This window comes from Nothobranchius furzeri, chromosome 5, assembly GCF_043380555.1.
Source record: "Nothobranchius furzeri strain GRZ-AD chromosome 5, NfurGRZ-RIMD1, whole genome shotgun sequence".
Classification (NCBI taxonomy): domain Eukaryota; kingdom Metazoa; phylum Chordata; class Actinopteri; order Cyprinodontiformes; family Nothobranchiidae; genus Nothobranchius; species Nothobranchius furzeri.
The window spans coordinates 46,188,128-46,212,034 of NC_091745.1; the positions used below are offsets into that span (position 1 = coordinate 46,188,128).

The window sequence follows — 23,907 nt, forward strand, 5'->3', positions numbered from 1 at the left end:
ACCCGATTCACATTATTGCACAAGAGAAATTCTAATTTGTCAAAAACAAATGAACAAAGAAAAGTTGTGTGCATCAAGCTGCAGCGCAACAACACAAGCAGTCGTCTGTCATCGGCATCTGTGATGCAAAAGTTTCAGCTGAGGCTGTGCTCGCTCCACTGCATTCAGCAACGTGCATCAAACTCTGTCACCGTCTGAGACGCTGCGGTGATTCAGCAAGCATTGCTAAAAGTATACAAAGTTTATGATTCTTTTTTTCTGATTCAAAAACTTTTACTTTAACTCTGCAACAGTCTCCAGCTAAAACACCTCTCTCATATCAAAAGGTTCTTTTCACATTAGGAATCACCAAATCAGAAGGAGAAGGAAATGACAGCAGTTTAAATGCTTCAGATGCAAAAAAGTAGAACATTCCAGCACTTTGGGGTTGTTTATGATTCCTAAAGTGACAAGTGATTCATTTTCCTAACAACTAATATTCAGGAAAGCTCTAACATCGACAGAAACAAACACTTCCTTTTCATATTTTACGTCTTTGTGACAGATGTAACCCATGACTGATTCAGATGACAGTGAGACTGCGTTTGAGCAGCCATGCATTGCAGGGCTTATTAGCTTCTGAGAAGCTCTTAATGGAGTCAGGAGCATTTCACATGAGGCTTCACTCAGATACTCATCTTCATCAAAGCTGTAGCTCTGACATCCAGGGCAGAGGTCAGCTCACTTCTCATTTCATCATGTAAATTATCTTCATGTATGAATAATAAGAAATGATTTTTTAATCTCATGAACATCTGGATTCTCTTCAGCTTTTGGTTTAACAGAAAGTCATCTCCAGCTTTGTTAGCACAAACAAACTAAACACACTGAATGAAGGAGAAATATCTAAATGGGGTTTGAATGTGATTGACTGCTTACAAAGTAAAAATCTTGATGTTGCAACAGAGGGCAACACCAATAATCTCCCATCTGCATCCCTGACTGTCGAATTCTATTTCAGTCCTAACTGAGCCTTTCCTCTCTGGCTCTGATGTTGATTTTCATTTGTTATTCATGAATTTCATGAATTTCATTTGCTTGAAATAATCGTCTGAAAGGGTGAGCCGTTAATTTGATGTAAGGAGAGATTTTATTTCTTTTTCAAATAAAAAGTGGACACAACCACAATGAACGTCTCAGACAAGTTGTAAAGAACACAGGAGTGCTCCTTACTGCTGTCAAGAGATGTGTCACAACTTCCTCGAAGAAAAGCCAAACGGAAATCTCAGCCAGACTTTCAGTCCAAACACAAGGAGGATTTTTCTCTGCAGACTTCTATAATTAGTATCATAATTATCCTAATGGTGGGGTAAAAGCAGACTTACGTAAGCACTGAGGCAGGTCTCCGCTCCACGTTCCGTTGCCGGTACAGGTAAGCACAGCGGGGAAGGAGAGCTCATAGCCAGGCAGGCAGCCGTAGCTCAGGCTGGAGCCCCACTCCAGAACCGAGCCCTCCAGGCGGCCGTTGGGTACGGAGGGAGGTGTGGGACATATCACCACTGTGGGGACGGAGGACACGTATATGTATGCATTAGCCCAGGTTGACAAACACAACACAAGATTTTAGACCCCAGTTAAAGAAAATGCAGAAAAACCTGCAACTCGTTAAAGAAAAAAGCCGAGGCAGACCTAAAGAAGACCTCAGAGGGTTAAAGCTGCTATAGCACACTTGGAAAACAAGCTAGCTTAAAATCTGTTTTTCATGCCTGTGTGTGAATGGGTGAACGATTGTGTTGTGAGGTGCCTTGGGGAGTTGTAGAACCCTAACAAGGTGCTATACAAATACAGGCCATTTACCGTTTACTCTCACATTTGTCTACAAACCTCCACCAATAACACATTTCAGACCAAAGCAACGATTGGATGATCCAGTTGTCAGTGCCGCCGATCCGCCACACTTCCCTGGGTCCTCCACTCATCAAGCACTCATGCATTTGGCAACAGAACACCGCCGGTCTGAGAGGATCTCCGCTCAGTATTATCAGAGGAGGAGAACCAGCCAGCTGCTACCACTCCAAACGGTGATTTTCTTTGTGGGACTCTGGTCCTAAAGTTGAAGTGACGGACAACTAAAGATGTTTAGACCCAGAAAACAACGACTGGAGTTTAGCTCTATCTCGTTTTCTCTGGTAATGTGTGTTTCTGTTTAGAGAGGACATGGATACAGGGAGGGGTGAGTGATCTGAGATTGTGTCTGCATTCCAAAGCTAGCTTGTTTTGTAGATTTATTTATAGCAGCTTTAATCCAAGTTCATCAGAAAGGTTAACATTCAGATTTCATTCTATGCATTTAGGTTATTTGTATCAGCATTAAATCTCACTAATTACATCAAACATCAATTAACTATGTGACTTTTTGCCTTTTTACTATATTTGCACTTAAAATAACATTTCAGTTGTTTATTTACTCGTTTAATTTCCTAGTATCACAGTACCTGCATTTAATTTTAAATTAGTCGTGAGAAAAACGAATCAAAGGTTAGGCTTAACTATGAAGTACGTAAATATATTAATGATGTAGTAAATAAAACATCAAATTAATTTCAACAATAACAACGTTTCACACCTCTCTGGTGATCACGGCTCACAAATTGTTAAATTGACTTTTTGACCCTGATTTAAAGTTGAAGAAGGACAAAACAAAATGCACAAATGGCGTGGCATCCGGAATAGAAAGATAAGAGAAAAAACCTCACAAATATCAGCTGACTGATATTGATGTGTTTATTGATCTTCTATTCAACATTTGGCTCTCTGATATAAATCCTTACAAATGGTCCAAACATCAGCTGCTCTGCTCTCTGGAGAACAGGAGAGGTCAGAGGTCGTATACATATTAGATTTTTCTGCCGAGGACATGAGCATGAAGGCTCATGGCTTCTCCCGTTCCGATCCAAACATCCGATCCAAACAGAAGCTACACCACTTTGTGAAACAGAAGAGGCAATGCTGCGGTTCTATAAAAATAAAAATAAAGCTACAGACATGAAATCAGAAATTAGATTAAAATTGTTTATGATGCGTTTAAAAATGTGAAAAGATGACTAAAAAAACACATGAAGCATTAACTACTGGAGATGATTTAAAGGTATTTAAGCAGCAGCTCCTCTGCAGACTGGGCCTGAAGACACCTTCTGTGTTTTGACTGTAAAAGATTTTATTTCTCAGTTATCGTTGTGCTGAATGATATCTGTGAGGGATGAGGGGACATTATGCATCCGTGTAAGCCATAAAGGTTCCTGCTCAACAAATGCAATAAAATAATGCATAATAAAGCTCTGACTTTGTTGGAGAAGGACCTGTGGGGATGCAGACTGGATGTGGGTTTTAGGGATGTGAGTAAATTACAGCCAGTCTTTGAAACGGACCTAGAGTCTCTTTTAGGCGTACGTGTTTATGGTGCAACGCTTCAGCAAACATTGGTGAAGGGAAGTCAGGTTTGCTTCAAACTATCAGGCAAGATCACATGTCTAGTTTAGAAAGTTAATTAAAGTGTCATGTTAAGATCTCGAGGTATGATTTTGGTTTACTGGCTGTATTAAAACATGACAAAATTAGAGCGGAGGAACAAGATGAAGGCAAAATCAACAATCTTGTGAAAATCCTTTTAGGCTAAAAGATCTCAAAGTTCTAAATTACCCGGTCTAAAGAGAAACACAAACCCAGAAAAACATCCAAAATCCTGCAGCCAGCTGAGAGACATAGTCCCTCCAGCATGTCCCAAGTCTTCCTTTAGGTCTTCTCCCAGTTGGATCACCTCACCTGGCTCCTTTCGATGTGGAGGAGCAGCGGGTCTACTCCGAGCCCCACCCTGATGACCGAGCTTTTCACCCTATCTCTAAGGGAGAGCCCAGCCGCCCTGTGGAGAAAGCTCATTTCAGCCGCTTGTATTCACAATGATGTTGTTTTAGTCACTACCCAAAGCTCGTGACCATATGAGGGTTGGAACGTAGAACAACCAGTAAATCGCTAGATCAGTACAACGCCCGCATCACTGCAGATGCAGCACCGATCCGCTTGTCGATCTCACGCTCCATCTTTCATGAACAAGACCACGGGTTACTTAAACTCCTACCCTTGGGACAGGACCTCGTCCCTGACCCGGGGAAGGACTTGTACCCTATTCCGATTCAAAACCATGGTCCCGGATTTATGACCAGGTATCGTGCCTGGTTCTGGTCTTGTTCAAGTCTGGACTCAGCTGATCTGCAGCATTTAAAGGCTGCTGAAATATAAAATGAGATCAACACAGTCGATAAAGAAAAGGACACCAAAACTCTGAAGCAACAAGGAAATGCCTAAGAACTCGCTGATTTCTAGATATCATTTTTTTTATTATGTTTATTACGATGACTGTGTGAATAAAAGCCGACATCCGATGTTCAACTTTCCTGCCACATTTTTATCTTTTTTTTTTGTTGTGGTTTGCTCATTTGGTTTTCTCAGCAGTGAGCAACAATAGATATGGAACAGACCACAGTGGGATATTCAGACATTCTCTCTGAGGAGGAAACAGCGTTTGTTCTTGGTTGGCAGTGGATCTGAAGTCATTTCCATATGGACATTTTGCAGCTGCATACGTAACATATACGCCTCACAGGTAAGCTTTGGTCGGAAATATATTTAGGCTGTGATGAACAAAAGTTCAAAGGCAAAACCTTCCTGAAGATGCTGATGTCACATGTTTACTCAGGGTTACGACATGAAAAAACTTCAGAGGGAAAGTTTCACTTGGAAAACTGATTCAGTCTGAACCGCAGAGCTAAAACTCTCAGCTAGCTTCTGCTACAACTGAAGAAGGACCAGAATGTGCAGCTGGGATTTTCTGCAGCATAAATGGGGGGGTCATAGTTGCAAAGTGATGGTGAGAGAATGTTTGAGCACTTGTGTGCGAAGGAGGAAAATTACACTGGTTAAAGGAGAAGGCCCTCTGATCTCACCAGCATTGCTTTAGAAATTACTTGAAAACACAAAAGAAGAGGAAAAAACCTCCAGGCATGGGTGGCAGAGAGACGTGAACGAGACGCGGAGAGTGGCCTCATTTTCCTAAGTAGTTCTAAGCAGCATTAGAGCATTAGTGCCTCTTAGCTGAACATGCTAAACCTGGGATTCAAACCGAATCCTTGCCGGTCGAGGCTTTGGATGTGTCATCGGCAGCGTGTGTGCACACACATCACACACAACACCGCAGCCACCGCTGACACTCACGTGTTCTGTGCAGAATTATGCACATAGTCGCAAACGTAAGTGTTCTCCATCTCTTTTAGTCTCCATTTGTCTCTCTCTGCCTTTCCCTCCTTCCTTTTTACTTCCCACTCTGTCTCTTTATCACCACCCCCACCTTCCCACCACCCCCTCAACTCAGCTCATATCCCTGTGGCACATCATCTAAATCTGTGACAAGATGACAGATGCCCTCCTTCACGTCAGTTTTAAACAGCTCATCCTGCCTGAACTTCTGCACCTCCAACTTACAGCCAATCACACAAAAAACAAAGGGGAGGGATCAGAAGCTTCATCAGCGACAGATTAAAGAAATAAATTCTCTAACTCCTTCATAAAACATCTTGCAGTGTACGCTGTCGATGTTAGAGATGATTAAAATAGCATGATTGCTATTGCTGGTTTCAGATGTTTTGAGAAAAAAGACCAAAAAAGAAGGAAACAGTGATGCCAGAGAGGGAAAAAGAAACCTTGAAACATTCCAAACTGAGAAACAGCTAAATTACTGTAGATGAGCTACTTAGCAATCACACCCTCTCTCCTGCCCTTCTTTTATTCATTTACCCTATGCAAGAAATAAGTGCTACTGGAGACTTGCGGGTGTGAGAAGAGGCAGGAGGGTTCCTACGGGTCACTTACTAATGTGTGCAGGTCAACATGGCCTGACAGCACTCAGACTGCAGAAGAAGCCGTGGGAGGAAACGTGAAAAATGTGGAGCTCTTTGGATACGTATGCATGAGATAGAGTGTGTAGCAGTAAGGAGTCACAAGATTGTATGAGCTTGTGATGTTGTGTGTGTGTGTGTGTGTGTGTGTGTGTGTGTGTGTGTGTGTGTGTGTGACAGGGAAACAAAAACAACAGAGTGTGTGATCCACCACAGGAGATGTCAGAGGAAGGTTAGGAGAGTCAGAAACTTTTCAATTCAGATGAAAACTCACTTTCAACAGGAAGAAACCTCCAGAGGATTCTGGATCAGTATAAGCAGCCTTCCATCATGACTCACTGGGGATAGAGGACACACACACACACACACACACACACACACACACACACACACACACACACACACACACACACACACACACACACACACACACACACACACACACACACACACACACACACACACACACGCACACACGCACACACGCACGCACGCACGCACGCACGCACGCACGCACGCACACCAAGCAATATTTCTATGGTTACATTGTGATTTCTTAGTAAATATTCTATTTGGTGAGAGATAACCTTTATTGTATTCATCCTAGTGGATCTATAATTAAACGGGTAAAGAGAGTTGCTATCTGGACCTTGAGACGTGGCAGACGTGTTTACTTCAACTCCTACTTTTATACTCTAATTCCTCTTAAAACCTGTTTTTTCTTGTCGCTGATCTCTGGATTTTGTGATTTTGTTGGAACTTTGTTGGACCTTTGTTTATTTGTTGGATTCTTTCACTTCTCTGACCTTTATTTGGAATACAAATCTTTCAGATCTGACACAGGCAGCTCAGCTTAAGTGTAAGCAACCTTGAAGCTATCTTGAATGTCTGTCCTCCTGCTCCTTCTGCCCCACAATGATGCCTTTTTGCTTTCTAAAGCAAATAAAAGAATTGAAACCCTTAACGAGGATATACGACGACTCTCTGCTGAACTGCAAAAGAAGGAAATGGTGCTGGATGGTTTTAGATCTCGTTTTCCTGTACTGCCTGAGACCATTGTCGGTCAGGTTGAAGATAAAACAATTATGCAAAACTCTCTACTCCAAGACACCATTGCTTGGGATCCCTCTGCACCATGAAATCCGACTTCCAGCTTCACTCCTGACCAATTTGCATCTTGGTCACAGGTTGTGGTATGTGGCCGTAGGAGAGCCCCTGTGATTGATCCCAACTCCCCACCTGACCTCAGTCTTTCAAACCGCTTCTCTCCACTTGCTGAGGGACAGCCAGCTGATTCCTCCAGGCCTCCTCTTACCTCCCAACCATCTGATCCCATCCAGCAGGAGCCTGTAGTCCGGAAGAAGCAACCTCAGCAGTCTCTTCACCCCAGACCTCAACCTCTGATGCCTGACGCAAAATACTAAAGGATGCTGTGCGTCGACACTCTGCTGGACCTCCTGCCCTGGCTCAGGAGGTGAGCTCCTCCACAGCAAACCCTCCACCTCAAACCCTCCAGTTCCACAAAACCACAGGAACTCAACCCCAGAATCCTCCACTACTCCACGGGAACACAAATCAGGAGACCTCTACACCTCGTCCCCTGCTTTCACCTACCACTTTGCTGGTAGGTGATTCAATAATCAGGACTGTCCGCTTTTTCAACATCATAACGAGATGTTTTCCATCAGCCACCATGCCTGCTCTCCTGGATAAACTTCCTGGTCTGCTGTATTCCATCCCAGCTTCAGTTAAAAGAGTGATCATTCATGTTGGATCAGACGATGTTACACGCCGGGAGTCTGTCATCACTCAACAGCATTTTAACCATCTCTTTGACATTCTGAAGAGCAGTGGAATGTCTGTTTTCATCTCCGGCCCAATCCCCACAGTTTCTCATGGATATGGACGTTTTAGCCGTCTGCTCTCTCTCCACTCCTGGCTTCAGTCTGCTTGCCAGTCCCACAGTTTTGGTTTCATCTATAATTTTAACCAGTTTTGGAACGTTTCTCCTTTTTCAGGCGAGATGGTAATCACCCTAACCGACATGGCTCAAGCATGCTAACCGCTAACATCCGGTATGCTGTGCAGTCCCATAGATATACATCTATGGTGGATTCCCTTCCATAGACATGACGGTTTACATCCCAGACAGAGATCATCACCTTCTTCGACCTTTGCTCAAACCTCCACTTCAAATAACATCACTCCCTACAGTCCTCCCATGATGCAACAGTCTTCTATGTGTCTTCCAAAGGTCACAATTCCCAAAATGTTGCCTTCTGCGGACAAACCCAAAACCCTATTCCAGTTCATTTATCAACTAGCAAAGACATAAACTGTATTCATGGCCGGAGAAACCAGAACACCAGATGTTTACGACCCATCCCTCTCCAACAGGTTAAGACGACAAATGTTCTCCAGGATTTGGTTCAATGTGCCCTGTTAAATGCCCGCTCCATCTCAAACAAATCCTTTATTTTAAATGAGCTGTTCACCAGAGAAAAGTTGGACTATTTATTTCTTACAGGGACGTGGCAGCAAGATGGCAATTTTGTACATTATAATGAAATATGTTCACCAAACTGATCTGTTTACCACACCACGTCCGACACGTCGTGGTGGAGGTCTTGCTGTGGTCTTTAAGGACAAACATGTCTGTAATCTGGAAAAAAATGGCCCTTTTACAACTTTTGAATGCCAGGTCATCAAAGCAGGGTTACAAAATGTTTTTCACTGTATTTTAATCTACTGACCTCCCGGTCCAGCTGGCCCTTTTCTCTCTGAATTTGCAGAATGTCTATCATCAACGATCAAACTAGAAAAAGTTTTAATCCTTGTTGACTTTGACTTACACATTAATGATCCTAATTGTAGCACAGCAGTGGAGTTCATGTCTATCGCAAAGTCTTTTAACTTAGAGCAGCACGTTTCCGGCCCCACACACAAAATGGGCCACACTCTAGGTCATGTTTTCTCTTTGGGACTAAACATTAATCATTTGCATTTTGAAGAGGTTCATGTGAGTGACTACAGCTGCATTTTCTTTAATGTCCAATCTAATGTTGAATCTGCCCCTCACAACCTAAAATCAAAGAGACGTATCATTAATCAGTCAGTAGTGGATGGATTTTCTAGATTATTTGACAGCAGCTCAGTTCAGGGTGATGATCCCAGCATGTTCATCCAGTCTTGGATAAACAATGCTGCAGTATCTTAGATAAAGTAGCTCCTGTTAAGCAGATAACTTTTTCTAGCAAGAGAAAAAGTCCCTGGATTAATCAAAACATTTACAGTCTCAGAAGGACATGCCGCAGAGCCGAGAGACGTTGGAAGTCAACTAAATTAGAAAGTCACAGGCTGCACTTTAAAGAACTGATAACATCTCTGAATGAGATGGTGAAAACTTCCAGGGCCACTTACTTTGCTCAGCTGATTGCTGTAGGCAAAAATAGCTCTAAAGTAATGTTTGACACCATAAACCAGATTGTTTCACCTCACGCCCCTCTTATGCCAGTTTACGCAAGGTCTGACTGTAACAACTTTCTAGCATTCTTTGAGGATAAAATCAGAAACATCAGGGCAAGTTTTTTCACCCCCATCTACTTCCTACCCTCCAACCCCCTCCATCTCAATCATGGTCTGTCTTTACTCCTGTAGATTTCCAGGACGTTTGCCTCATTCAGAATCACATGAAACCAACCTCATGTCCTGCTGATTTCATTCCATCTACCTTGTTAATCAGGATGTTTGACCAAATTGGCCCATGCATTGCAGATTTTATTAATTTATCCCTAAAATCTGGCTCTGTACCATCTGTTTTCAAACATGCAGTTATTGAACGTATCCTTAAAAAAACAAGTTTGGACTCATCTCAGCCTAAAAACTTACAGACCCATTTCTAAATGACCCTTTATCTCTAAAATATTGGAAAAGGTTGTGGCAGATCAACTGACTACTTTTCTGGAACTACACAACAGTTTTGATAAATTCCAGTCTGGTTTTCGTAAAAAGCATTAAACAGAAACAGCTTTGCTTTAAGTTTCCAGTGACATCATGATGGCTGCAGACAATGGGGAGTTCACAGTGTTAGTATTGTGAGATCTTTCTGCAGCTTTTTACACTGTTGATCACAGCACCTTAATTAACAGACTTGGTGACTCACTGGGGATCTCTGGAACTGTTCTAGACTGGTTTAGATCGTACTTTTCTAATAGAAGTTTCAGTGTCTGTTTAAACCAAATCATGTCAGATTCTACTGATCTGTTCTGTGGGGTACCCCAAGGCTCTGTTTTGGGCCAACTGTTGTTTCTGCTGTACATACATCCTCTTGGACAGAAACTTGATTCTTTTCATAATGTCTCTTATCACCTATATGCAGATGACATTCAGCTGTACTGCTCCTTTAAGGATTCTGAGTTCTACAAACAGTCTGAATTACTAGAGTGTCTATCAGCTATCACCAGCTGGCTAGAAAATAACTTCCTTCAGTTAAACTGTGTCAGTCATCACTGCGTCGCCTACAGGTTGTGCAGAACAGCGCAGCCAGGTTCCTGACTGGGACCAGGAAACGGGACCACATCAGTCCGGTTCTGGCCTCCCTGCACTGGCTTCCGGTTTGCTATCGCTCACAATTCAAAATCCTCGTCTTTGTTTATCATTTCTTCCAGGGTGGTGGTCCCCCCATCTAGCCACACTCCTGAACAGACACTCCCCATCACGTGCTCTGCGCTCCTCTGACCAAGGCCTGCTCATTGTCCCTCGTTTTAGGTGTCGTACTCGCGGGGACCGGGCTTTCTCAGTCCTACCACCGTCACTCTGGAACCAGTTGCCACCCTCAGTTAGGCTGTCCCCATCTCTGCCAGTCTTTAAGAGTCACCTAAAAACTCACCTCCTCCGCTTGGCGTTTCCAGAACATGTTTGATTTTGGCCCTCTTTTATGTTGAATTTATTTCACAGTTTTCATTGGTTCACTCTATCCATTGTTTTACACATTTGTCCTGTACCAGAATGTTTCACCTATTTTGTAATTTGTATTTTGTAATTTGAATTGCTTTTATTTTTTATTTATTCAATATATTTACCTTCTACTGTACCATGTTCAGCGCTTTGGGCTTCCTGGCAGGGTTGCGGAAGGCGCTTTATAAATAAAGCTTTGATTGATTGATTGATTGATTGATTGATTAAACTCTGAAAAGACTGAATGTCTGATCATTGCCCCTGGGAGCATGGTTCCCCTGATTAGTTTAAAACTTGGTCATTTATCCTCTGCCGTCAAGACAAACATAAGGAATTTGGGTGTTATTTTTGACCAACCAATGTCTCTTGAAGGTCACTCAAAAATGTTGGTTCGAAACAGTTTTTATCATTTAAGAAATATCTCCAAACTGCGAAGGTTGGTGTCAAAACATGAACCTGAAATGGTTCTCCATGCCTTTATCTCCTCCCGTCTAAATTGCTAACACACTTTTCACACATTTTAACAAAAATGCCCTGGACTGCCTTCAGTTGGTCCAGAATTCTGCAGCAAGGCTCCTAACTGGAGCAAACAGAAGAGCACACATCACTCCAATTCTAATGTCTCTGCACTGGTTACCCGTTAACTTTAGAGTTCATTTTAGAATCCTGACTAGAACTTTCAGGGCTCTACATGTTCAAGCTCCTCCCTATATTACTGAACTGGTAAAGCCTTATGCTCCAACCCGAGCCCTCAGGTCCACACACCAGAACCTTCTAGAAGTTCCAAAGACCAGATAAAAAAGTCGAGGTGATCACTCTTTCCAGACTGTTGCACCACGACTTTGGAACGATCTTCCTTTATCCTTATGCAGCGTTGACAGTCTGGACATTTTTAAAAAACAGCTAAAGACCCTTTTATTTAAATCTGCTTTTACCTAAACTTTCTTATTTTTAACTCACATTTTTAATCTTTCATCTGTTCAGGAAAATGTATAATTTTAAGACTATTTTTTCTGATGTTAATCTAATTCTGTTTTGAGAGCATTTTGATTTTATGATGTTAATCTGTTTATGATTTTAAGACTTTGTTTTATTTTGTTTTGATCTACGTGAAGCACTTTGTGATTCTATGTCTGTTATAAGTGCTATGTAAATAAAATTTACTTACTTCCTTACTTACTTACTAGTAGTAGCACATTTAATGTCAAAGAGAGTAAAATAATATTATCAGGAGAGGGAGAATGTTTAAGTGGTTAGCAGCAGTGTGCTAGCCGATGGCCCCCTCCATGAGGCTACCACAGCTCAGCAGAACATCCTTTTTACGAAAACCAGACTGGAATGTATCCTTCTTCTGGGGACAAAAACACTTAGAGAAAAATAAAGTTAACAGCTGAAATAGTAGGAAATAATGTAGAGCAAATTGTAGAAGAAAGTAGAAGTGTGTGAAAAGTGGTCAGTGTGTCCTCCAGCAGTCTAAGCCTATAGCAGCATAACTACAGAGATAACTCTGGATAACCTAACCTTTTAGATGGAGGCATGTTGGAGGCAGGGCAACAGAGAGTCGTCTTTACCGACTGTACACTCCACCTCCCTCTACCCCCCCACTTGTCCAGATCTAGGCTAACATCAGATTTCAACCATAGACCCTATCAAATAAAAATGTTTTAAGCCTAGTCTTAAAAGTAGACAAGGTGTCTGCCTCACTTTTGCTTACATTCGTTTGCACACTTAGCTCATCCTCACCATCCAAACAGATGTGAGTAACAGTTGGGCCAACATCAACTCATCACACAACTGCAGCAGATAATGGACTAGGTTGTGTGAATAATGAAACACACAAATGGAATCTTACAAACCGCTGTCAGTTTGGATGTTGTGACTCCAAAACAAGAGGGAAGAGGAAGCCTGTGGCTCCCAAACTGGAGGCTGAGCCACCGGGTGTCAAGGACTATTTATCATAAGATACATTTATGTCCTGTTTATGAAGATGGTTGACTTTTCAGAGCTTTCTAAACAATGACAAATGTATAAAAAGGGAAGTGAGAAAACTCTTCAAAGAAAAATGAAAAGTTTGAAAAGCTCTTAGTACACCGCGTCCTGGATGAAAAGCTACACCAACACAAGGACAATTCATGAGTTTCTAACTATTTGTTCTAAAAACATCACAAAACTAATGATATTTATGTACAGATGAGCTTTTGCTCTAATAATGCTTAATGACAATACATTTTTGGCACCCCCTCCTCCAAAATAGGCAGAATCCCCAGTAAAACTCTCCTGTTTGTAGTCCCTCTTGCTTTGAGGTGAATTGAATAAATGATTTCTGCAGTAATAAAAAAAAACACATATTGGTCATTTTATATAAGATTTTTTCCTATTGGGTTCCTCAGTAGCTTGTAGCAGATCTATATGCAGCCACAACAGCTTAGCTTCTCATTTTTTCACATTTCGCTGTAGAGCAGCACCCCCATTCCTCTACCAGGAGTTAATGATGGTCAACAATGCTGCCATGTTAGTGACAAAGTCAGCATTCCAATGTTCTCCAAGCGCCGTCATTCAGTCATACACCTACGACTGGAACACACCTGGCAGCACTTCTGGTGCAAAACAAAAGCAAACACCAGCAGTATAATGTTTCAGGTACATTGGTAACTGAATGAAGCTGATCCCATCTTCAGTTGTTTCTCATTCATGAGATTGTCCTTCGTTGTAAAGGTGGCTAATCAGGATTTCCAACATTGTATCATTTATTGTCAAGAATCAAACATCAACTAAACACAAATGTTCCTGTTTAGTAGAAGAAGAAGACAATATTTTCTATAGCGCCCCTCAAGATAAAAATCACGAGGCACTTCACAAAAACAAAAATTAAATAATTAAATTATAAAAAAAAATCTAAAATGATTAAACTATGTTTAAAAGGAGAAAAGAACAAAAATGTAAGGAGATGGAGACGGAAAATTAAAAGGAAAGAGGGAAATCAGGGGACACCAGAAAAGGCGGAAAAGGAACAGAATGAGGGTGGTGACGAAGGTCACGCTAAAGCCAGCATGAACAAGTGAGTCTTCAGCTGCTCTTAAAGGAGACCACTGAGTCAACTGATCTCAAGCTCAGGGGAGTATGGTCTAGAGTCTGGGGGCCACAGCAGCAGATGGTCTGTCACCTTTAGGCTTAACCTGGTGTGCTGCACAACCAGTGGACTTTGGACACTACTACAAGGATTATAAAAGAAGAAGCTAAATGTGAATGACAGCCAGCACCGACACTGAAAATAAAGGTCATATTGAACAGACAATGGAATTATAAATTATAGATTGAAATAACCTGTGAATACTCAAGTAAGATGTAGTGATAAAACAAAAGAGTACTTATCAATAACTCCGTTCTTTCAAAAGTGCAGTTTCAGTTTGTTGTCACTGTTTGATGTTGAAGGCAGCCTTAAAGGGCATTCTGTTACATTTTACGTCCAAAAAGAAAAAAAAATTACATTTAAGAAAACTAGCGCCTTCCTTTAATGTTGGGGTTTCTTTTCTATTACATTTTATTTCCGCCCAGCTACTGGCTACCATTGTTTCAAGTCTGTAGGTTCAGTCCATCAGTTCTCCAGGGCTCCCGTGTGTGTGTTTGATTACCCACACGTCTCAGCCGTTTGCATTTTCTCCAACAACTTGTTAGGTCTTTAAGTGCACAAGATAATCCCTCAACTCTGCCTCTTTTTCTCGCTCTTAATTTGTCCCTTGTCATTTCTCAAGAGGCAAACACAATAACAGTTTGCTTTGTTGTACAGTAACTGACCCTGTAGCCTGGGACTGGTTCCTTAGCAACAACGAGCCACCATTCGCCTTTTAGGCTCTTCTGGTGCACATCTGAACAGTTTTCTGCATGCACTAATATTTCCTGCAACACTCACTTCAACGATGTCAGCAGCAGAAATGCTAATCTATGCCTCTACTCAAGGATCATTGATCATGCGCTGATGGGCATTCAACGACCAAGTCCTTTTGCTAAATTTTCTATTAAGAGTCATATGTATGCAAACGTATAGAGAGGAAGAAGAACTCTTGGAGCAAACTTGGAGAAATCTAGGTTTTACATAATCATGTAGACGGTTTTCAGACATGCTACGGCTCATGGTCCAGGACCAGTTGCAGTAAATGAACCGCATGTCTTCATCTGATCACACAGGAAGTCCTGGCACCTTCCAGGCGTGTCAGATCTCAAGGAGTAAGTATGCACTTCTTATATTATGTGACATATTAGCATGCCAAGGCTGCTGTAGCCAAGTCTGATGGTTATCAAGGTTGACTTCTTAGTGGAGGAGCCAGAAGTTGGTTTGGAAAGACACAGATGGTGGATCCTCAACTTTTCTGCATAGAATCTCTAGAAGCTTTCTTCATCATTAATAATGAAATACACAGGCGTGATCGTCATGTAGGAGAGCTTTAAGACATTTTTTTTGTCTTCATGTTCATTTTTATTCTTTTCATGATGATTATGCAATTCTTTTTTAAACTTGATTTTCATTCCCTATGTTCTTAACTCTTTCATTTTTCCTAACAAAAATGATCAGATCTAAACAAAAGAAGGCTTTCTTAGGTCAACATTTGTTCTGCTGTAGAAAAACTTAATCGGCCATTAAAGTTCAGAAAGACTAGAGAGCTGGAGCCTCTAGCCCACTCAGCTTCTGGATAAGGTCGAGCATATTACAGGACAGTAAATCAAAACGATGTCTCTTCAGCCGATGCAAGGATGGTTAAACCTCATTCCTGTCTGGAAGGTGCCAGAAGTTAGAAGTCCCAGGTGCTGAGTTGAGGGTGTTTGAAGACATACCAGGTCAGCTAAAGACCCACAAGTGGATGACCCACAAATGACCAGAGCAGAATTGACTTTACTTCTTTGGTTTAAAACACACATTTTCATGACTGAATCAGAGTTATATTTAAATAAAAAAGAAGGTGAGCTAGCTGATTGCAGCATGAAAACGTATCGACACAAGCTAAGGAGAAGCTAATGATCAAAACATGTTTTTCTTTAACAATGTTCTCAAAATGTAATCAACTTGTCATGGTCTGTGTCTCTTTGTGTTTCTCTTGTGCCCCCTGGTCTTCAGCCCTCCAGATATTCCCTCTCAGGTCCTGTGTTCCTTCAGTCTCCCCACCATAATTTTCATAGGTCTATTATTCCAGTTTTGTGTGTGTGTGTGTGTGTGTGTGTGTGTGTGTGTGTGTGTGTGTGTGTGTGTGTGTGTGTGTGTGTGTGTGTGTGTGTGTGTGTGTGTGTGTGTGTGTGCGTGTGTTAATGTCCTCCTCCAGCTAGGTGTGTGTGTGTATGTCCTCCTCCAGCTAGTTGTGTGTGTGTGTGTTTATGTCCTCCTCCAGCTAGGTGTGTGTGTGTGTGTGTGTTTATGTCCTCCCCCAGCTAGGTGTGTGTGTGTGTGTGTGTGTGTGTGTGTGTGTGTTTTTGTCCTTCTCCAGCTAGGTGCGTGTGTGTGACCTTTCCCAGTTAGGTCTGGTGTCCTCTCCTGCTCCTCCTCCCTGATTAGTTATCACTTTCACCTGGTTCTCTCCCCTCACACCTGCAGCTCATCATCCTCCCATTATGCCCCAGTGTATTTAAGCCCTGTCTTGTCTCAGTGTCTTGTCGGTCCGTTGTAGTTTTGTATGTCAGCGCTTTCTGGTGCTCTGTGTGAGCCTTTTCTCTCGTCCCCAGACTTTGTGCTCTAAGTGAGCTTTCGGTGTCCTGTGCTCCAGGACTTTTGGATTTTTGGCTCACAGCCTTTTGGATTTATTTTTGTTGTCATCCTACAAATAAAAGGATTTATTCTTTACATCAACTCCTGCCTCGAGTCATCCTGGGTATCTGCATTTTTGGGTCCTAACCATCCCCTTAACGTGACACAACTAAGTCCTGGAACACAGACCTGGCAGACAATGTCCCTGAAAATTGCAGAAATCCATTCAGACATCAATTCTAGCTTGTTAATAAGGAATCAATACAATGGTAGCTTTGGTTTGTCCTGAAGGTTTGCTCCGTCTACTGCAGAACATGTGTGGGACCCTACAGGGTGTGGCGTGTACTAGTGGGTGCTTACCTTGGCATGCTGGCATGACTCCACTCCAGGTTCCATTGTTGGTGCAGGTCCTGCTGATGGTGCTTTCTCCTCCTATCATCACATAACCCGGCTGGCACATGAATGTCACATTCTGACCCACGGTGACATCATCACCAAATCGAAGTCCGTTTGCTGGAATACCAGGGTCCCCACAAGTGATCACTGCCATTGGTTTAAAAGAAAGGGAACATGCCTTAGAAAACATTGAGTGAATAAAAAATCTGAGTTGCACAATGAAACAGTGTAATAAAAAAATATCAGCAGCTGCCAGAGTTTTAATAATGGACATAGCAATAAACTTTAGGATGCCATGAGTAGAGAATGATCCCTAAGACTCCTCCCAAAAGGAATTCCTCCCAGCCATTCAAGAACAGTTTTATGGTGAACGACAGCTTTTCCAGAATTACAATGCCATAAGGTCATAGTAATAACTAGTTGACTCAAGAAACAAAACATCCATATTTGGTTTTGAGGTCAGGAAAATCCCCAGTGCCTAATCTCATGCAATCTTCAAACAAAACAAACAAACAAACAAAATAAAAATAAAAATAAAATAATAAACACACACAAATTCTGAGAAACCCAAAGATCAGATTTATTTATAAAGCACTTTTCAAACAAAAGTGTGGCTCATAGTGCTTTACAGAATTAAAATGACCCCAAATTCCCATAACAGTTTAAACGCATTAACAGATGTAGAGACCAATGACTAAGACTTCAGTTTTGTTCTGGTTGAGCTGGAAAAAGTTTTCTGTCATCCAGGATGTGATGTCTAAGATGCAGTAAAAAAGTGCATCCATTGGCTGTGTGTCATCAGGAGACACGGAGATGTACAGCTGTGAATCATCAGCATAACTGTGAAAGTTGACTCCATGTCTCCTGATAAAACCACCAAGAGGGAGCATATAGAGGATAAAAAATACTGGGCCTAAATTGAACCCTGGGGCACACCACATGCAATGTCACGGACCCTAGAGGAACAGGTATCTAAACACACCATACAAGTCCTGTCTGTGAGGTAAGATGTGAATCATCTGTGAACAAAACCAGTGAAGCATTGTTTCTGTAAGAACGGGCTGCCATCGGGAAGGATTTGATGCAAAAGTTGATAAAAAACATGCCTGGAAGAATTATAGAGAATTTGAAAAGTAAGACCCCACACTGCAAATATTGACTTTATGTAATGTCAACATCTTTCAAATGGTAAATGGCCTGGATTTGTATAGTACCTTAGGGTTCAACAACCCCCCAAGGTGCTTCACAAGACAAACAGTCATTCATTCACTCACACACACATTCACACGCTGGTGATGATGAGCAATGTAGTCACAGCTGATGGTAGCGAGGCTATCGAGCACAAGTGCCACCGATCCCTCCCACCACCACCAGCAGGCAAGGAGGGTGAGGTGTTTTGCCCAAGGACACAACAGCATCATTCTCTGGTGGGAGCCGGGATCGAACCTGCAACCTTTCGATTATTGGAGAACTCGCTCTAATTCCTGAGCTACTGCTGACAAAATTTAAGCATCTTATAAAAAGTTCTAAAACAGCAAAAGAAAACTTTCTAAAAACATTTAGTCCCTTTGATGCATGACATCACACGCCCAAGCTCGTGCCCCCACCACTTCTGGCTGGAGGGCTCCTCCCCGTTGACCATCGTTGTGTTTAGCTGTCAATTGTCAACAGAGCTACATAGCAGCAAAATAAAAACCATCAGCATGTTAACAGTTACAGCGCTGTAGGCAGCACAAAAATATGTAACATCAAATTTCAGAGGTTTCTGGCTGAAGGAAGTAGTTAACAGCCAAGAAGAGAGTTCCAGTGGATGAGCCATCGAAATCACGGGAGCCAAAGTCATGACAGAGTAAAAAAGTCAGGTATCTGAATAATAACCTCATAACCTATTTGTAGATATGTGAATCAGCTGTGTCACATACTGGTACCAACAATGTGCATGCACCTGTCTACTATTGTTCACCAGAAGGTCATGTTATTACTGTGGCTAAGGGCTCCACTGAAGAACTTGGTGCAAGAAACTCAGCGCTGAAAGCTCATCAATAACTAGGTGGTAATCATGCAGCAATGATTAGTAACTACTAATTGCTCCCCTGTTGTCTGTCACTTGTAACATTAAACTGATTTAGAGCTGCTGTGAATTGATTTAACCTCTGAATTGCTGTTTCAACATACTGTAAGTAGCTCCGTCCTGGGTGTTGCCTTTAGGCAAGTCATCACTTAACTGTTGAATAAGAGTGCATGGCAGTTTGTTGATCTGTGGGGGACAGATGGAGGACTCTAGCAAAAAAAAACAAAGGTTTCCGTTGAGCAGAACCACTGGCCAACATTTAGGTGAAACTTTAATGAATCCGAAACAAAGAAATTCCTTAAATGTGAAAAGTAATGAATGGCTGATGAGATTTCACAGTGGCAGGTGTTTGATACTTTAAAATGTTTTTTAATATTAATATTCATGGAAATAAACATAATTTCATGAAAGGATTGGCTTTCAGAAAAGTATTTGCAGTTTAGAAGTTGCAACTAATAAACACACCATGTCAAGGGTGCTCCTGGTAAAGTGAAACAGAGTGAATCAACTAAAGAATCTGCAGAAATATCATCAGTTACAAAATAAACAGTTTGGGCCTTTCCCAAAATTAAAATATTCTTTGGGCTGCAGTTCTTGATACTGATGAACATTACACCCCAAAAGCTACTCAAGAGGTTTCAAAGGGAAGAAAGTGGATTTATTGATTGATGCAAGGTCTGAGCCATCTAAACGGCTTCAAAAGCAGAAATGCTGTGGTATAATCGAAAACCCCGTTCACACTGGATTAAGACCTTGCCTTCATCATGATCTGTAGGAATGTGGCTGAATTGTAACAAATATGCAAAACCATAGTTTTAGCTGGAAGACAAATGAGGTGTTGCCATGCTCGTGGTAATCTTCATGTTCTAAACATCAGCAGCATGTTCTCAAGCCAGTTGTGACATACGCCCACCACTTAAACACACCCCAGGCCCGGTCCTGGCAAGATGCTGTTGAACTGAATCAGGATGAAAATCATCATGTTATGCTAACGTGATGTTGGTGACGTGGCCTAGACTTGAGTCCAACTTGGCCCGTCCCATTTCTAATTCTCAACAACCATGCCACATCGGTCTGCATGGGTTCCACATCATGAGTACAGTGCACGCCACATGTAACCCTGATGTGCTGCTTCCATGATCACGAACCACCAGAACCTTGCTACAGCTGTTTGTTGCTTGAAGACCTTGTTGAGAGACTCTAAAGACCACCAATGTTCTAGTTTTTTACTGTTTAATGCAGCCTTCTAGAGTTAGAAGGGCATTATTGATTGTTTATCAGTTTCAGATAAAGTTGAAGAAATATACAATCATTATCGTATGCTACGTTAGAGCATGATCAAATAAAGATAAAAAGTAAATAGAGTTCTGTAAACACTGCACAAAATGATTTACACTCATTCCAGAAAAAAAGATCCGGCCTAAATTCTGGAATGACTGGAATAATTTAGAAATGTTGTACATGATAAAACATGTTTATTGCACTTTTCATTTTCTTGCAAAATACAACTAAACAGTAATTTTAACATTCAAAAATTCAACATTGTTATATCTCCCACCACTTGTGGAATGTGGGGCTAAAGGTTGAACTGAATAGTCCGTCATACATGTCAGATATCGTGATAAAATCCTCATACAACTGATGTGAAGTAGTTTAATGAAAAACTGAGCATTGGCCCTTTGAATTAAGAGTTGTTGAACTTAAAGGTTAATTTTACTAATATTTTTATTACATCGGCAGTGGTCTCCAACAGGAATGAATGCCTTGCAAGTCGTTCTTGGCGGAATAAAAAGCTTCAGTGTGCCTACTTGAGGACGTAGAAGTCACCTGGAGGAGAAAGTAGCTTCAGACGACAGGATTTGGAGTCGTATTTCCTGATATGTTTATGTTTATGTTTATTTATTTGGCAGACACTTTTATCCAAAGCGACTTACAATTTATAACCTATAGGGCATGTTGTGATCTGTGGGGGAAACCGGAGTACCCGGAGGAAACCCATGCATGCATGGGGAGAACACGCAACTCCACGCAGAAAGGCCGCAGCCGAGTTTCGAACCTGCGACCTTCGTGCTGCGAGGCAACAGTGCTAACAACTGCGCCACCATGCATTTAGACATTTCTTCTCTGATTGGCTAACAGCAACACAACTCTACCACAGACTGTTTGCTCTGCAACACTGATCTTTTATCTCCACAAATAACACAAGCCTGGAGGAGTCGGTGTGGTGGAGTTGCTAATGCTAAAGGTTAGCTTCTACTAGCAGAGACATTCTCTGCTGTTTCCTGGACGTGAAACCAACAACATCATTCCCTGCCATGAGCCAAGATGGGTGAGTCCATGAATGTTGGTGACAGTGTGACGTAGACCTGTCAGGATTTTGTAATCCGAGAGTTTCACCGTTTGTTTTCTATCAGAAGCTACTGCAGGAGATAGGTGTAGGTCATGTTCAGCCTCCATGTTGAAATCAGAGTAACTGATCATTTTCAAAAATAATGGGTAAAAAAATGTTTCTCAGTGAATTTTCTCTTTAACAATACATTTAAAAAATACATAATGAAATGTGTAGAAAATGATCAACTGTGTTTGTTCAGAGCAATACAAACAGTTGAAGTTACAGTAAAGTCTGAAACGGTGTTGCACCGATAAACGCACAACAGGTGGGTAAACTGTAACCACGCTAACTTTAACCAGTACAACATCAGTATGGCTGCTTTTCATCATGCATTCGTTACATGTTTACATTTAAATCTGATGTTATTATTCATGTGTTTAATTAAAGCAGAGGGCCTTGTAAAGATAATAACCGTGCTTTTCACATGTCTGCTCTTGGCTCCTTCTCATGGCTCATTTTCTTCATAACAAACAGATGGCTGAGTGTTGGCCGACTGCGATTTCAGGTCACAACCCGGCGCCATCTCTGATTGAATTACAGTTGCCAGTCTTTGACTGGATTTTCCTTAGGCCTTGTTACATTCCACAGGCTCTAATTTGTGTACGCTAATTAGAAAAACTATTTCTTGACTTTGTTCACCTTAATGTAAGAAGCCAGTGTGATGCATATGTCTCTGCTAAACCCTCCTGCTTCAAATCAGTTTGTTGATTTTCAGCTGCTGGCAAGGACTTCATCATCACTTGTGTTTGTTTATTGCTGCAAGACCAAAATTGTGTCCATGAAGGATTTACTGGTTAAAGATAAATCCTCTCTGAACACAGACCATGTGATGCTAAATACAGTCTAGGGTGAAAGAACGTGGATCCTATCTGTGCCAATAATAAATCTAATAAAGACACGTATGTTTTTTTTATTTTTCAATAAGCAAATAAGCAGCCTTGTCTGAAATATAAAGTAAAATTAGTATTTTTTTGCATTTTTGTTTGTTTATTTGGATCAACCCCTTTCTTCTGCCTACACAAAGGTTCCTCCACCCAACCTGTAATACATGTCAGAAGAATAAATGGCTGTGCAATTGGCAATTATTTGATGCTTGAGACGCAGTCATTTATAATATGCCTGCAGTGCCTGCCGAAACTAACCTGTCAGCCATATCTGATTTTCTTTTGACTGCACAGGCATTGTGGGAAGTAAACTACTTTCTGGGGCTGTCATTGCACACAAGTCTTACATGGGAATACTTGCACTCACACAAAGTGGTATCCATCCATGCAGAAACTAATAGGTACTGTACATTGGGGGCTTGGATGTCTTCTGAACTCATAAGTGAACCTGGGTTTATAGAACGTGATTTTATACTGAAGAACACTAAGTGGTTTGGTGTAAGCCACCATTTTTAGTCTTTGTTGTTTTAAACAAATGAAAAAGGTAAAGCAGGCAAATGGCCTGTATTTATATAACTGCTGGTGATGAGCTACAGTGTAGCCACAGCTGCTCCAGGGTGCACTGACGGAGGTGGGGCTGCCGAGCACAGCCGCCACCGTCCCTCTGACCACCAGCAACAGGCAAGGTGGGTTAAGTGACAGCGACAGACTGAGCGGGCTGCAAACCCTTTGATAACAAGGCAGGTACACAACTCCTCCGCCGCCATCGCCACAGGCATTGTGGGTCGTAAGCTATGGCTGTCATTGCATTCAAGTCTTAAACTGACCCTACTGGTGCTGTAGGAGAATCTTATGGAAAGGTTGTGTTGAGTCCAACTGCAGCAACCAGCAGCTTATCCCAGTAATGAACACATCCTCATCCTTCCTGCCATCTTTCTAAGGGTTTCTTTCCTTTTTCAGCTGATGTCCTTTAGATGTTTGTGATGCAGTGCTGCTGCTGCAATAACTCAAACAGGCTGGCATCCATCAAATCTTACATTGTGCAGTGCCACATCATGATTTCTAAGTACTTTAGGACTTTTGGAATCCCAGCTTTAGAGACCGATTACTGAACCATAATGAAAACATCCTAGTGGACTAACACCACAGTGTCCAGAGAAACACCTTTAAAAAAATAACAAAAGTTTTTTTTTTTAATCATCATCCATCTCTGTGTTAATAAAACATTTATAGAACTGGTCTCATTTACTATATTTTACCTTTCGTATGAATTGTTCGGATCATTTGTAATAACGTCTACTTGAGGCCAACTACAGACACAACTAATACTCAAACCTGAGGTGACCACGCCGTAACCTGGATGCATTTGTAAGCATGCTTTTATGGTCAAAGGGAAGGGCCCTAAGGACATTTTATTAAGACATTGATAATTTCAACAACTTTAGTCAGATAAGTTGACTCAAAATTGCAAATAGAAGCTGCAAGGCTCAAATCCACTGACTATAGGTTGGTTCTGTAAATTCCTATACATGACATGTCCAGTGAACATC

The 23,907-nt window shown here is 41.6% G+C and overlaps 1 protein-coding gene across 6 annotated transcripts in view; it reads right to left on the reverse strand.

Moving 5' to 3' along the window:
- The window catches only part of LOC107378702 (CUB and sushi domain-containing protein 3), a 434,947-nt gene that overhangs the window by 61,547 nt on the left and 349,493 nt on the right, over positions 1-23,907 (reverse strand). For all 6 annotated transcript variants that reach the window (XM_070550820.1, XM_070550818.1, XM_070550816.1 and 3 more), the window contains 2 exons: positions 16,975-17,157; positions 1,365-1,538 (listed from right to left, as the gene is read on the reverse strand). In XM_070550820.1, coding sequence (XP_070406921.1) covers positions 1,365-1,538; positions 16,975-17,157 — 357 coding nt within the window. The remainder of the gene's footprint in view (positions 1-1,364; positions 1,539-16,974; positions 17,158-23,907) is intronic.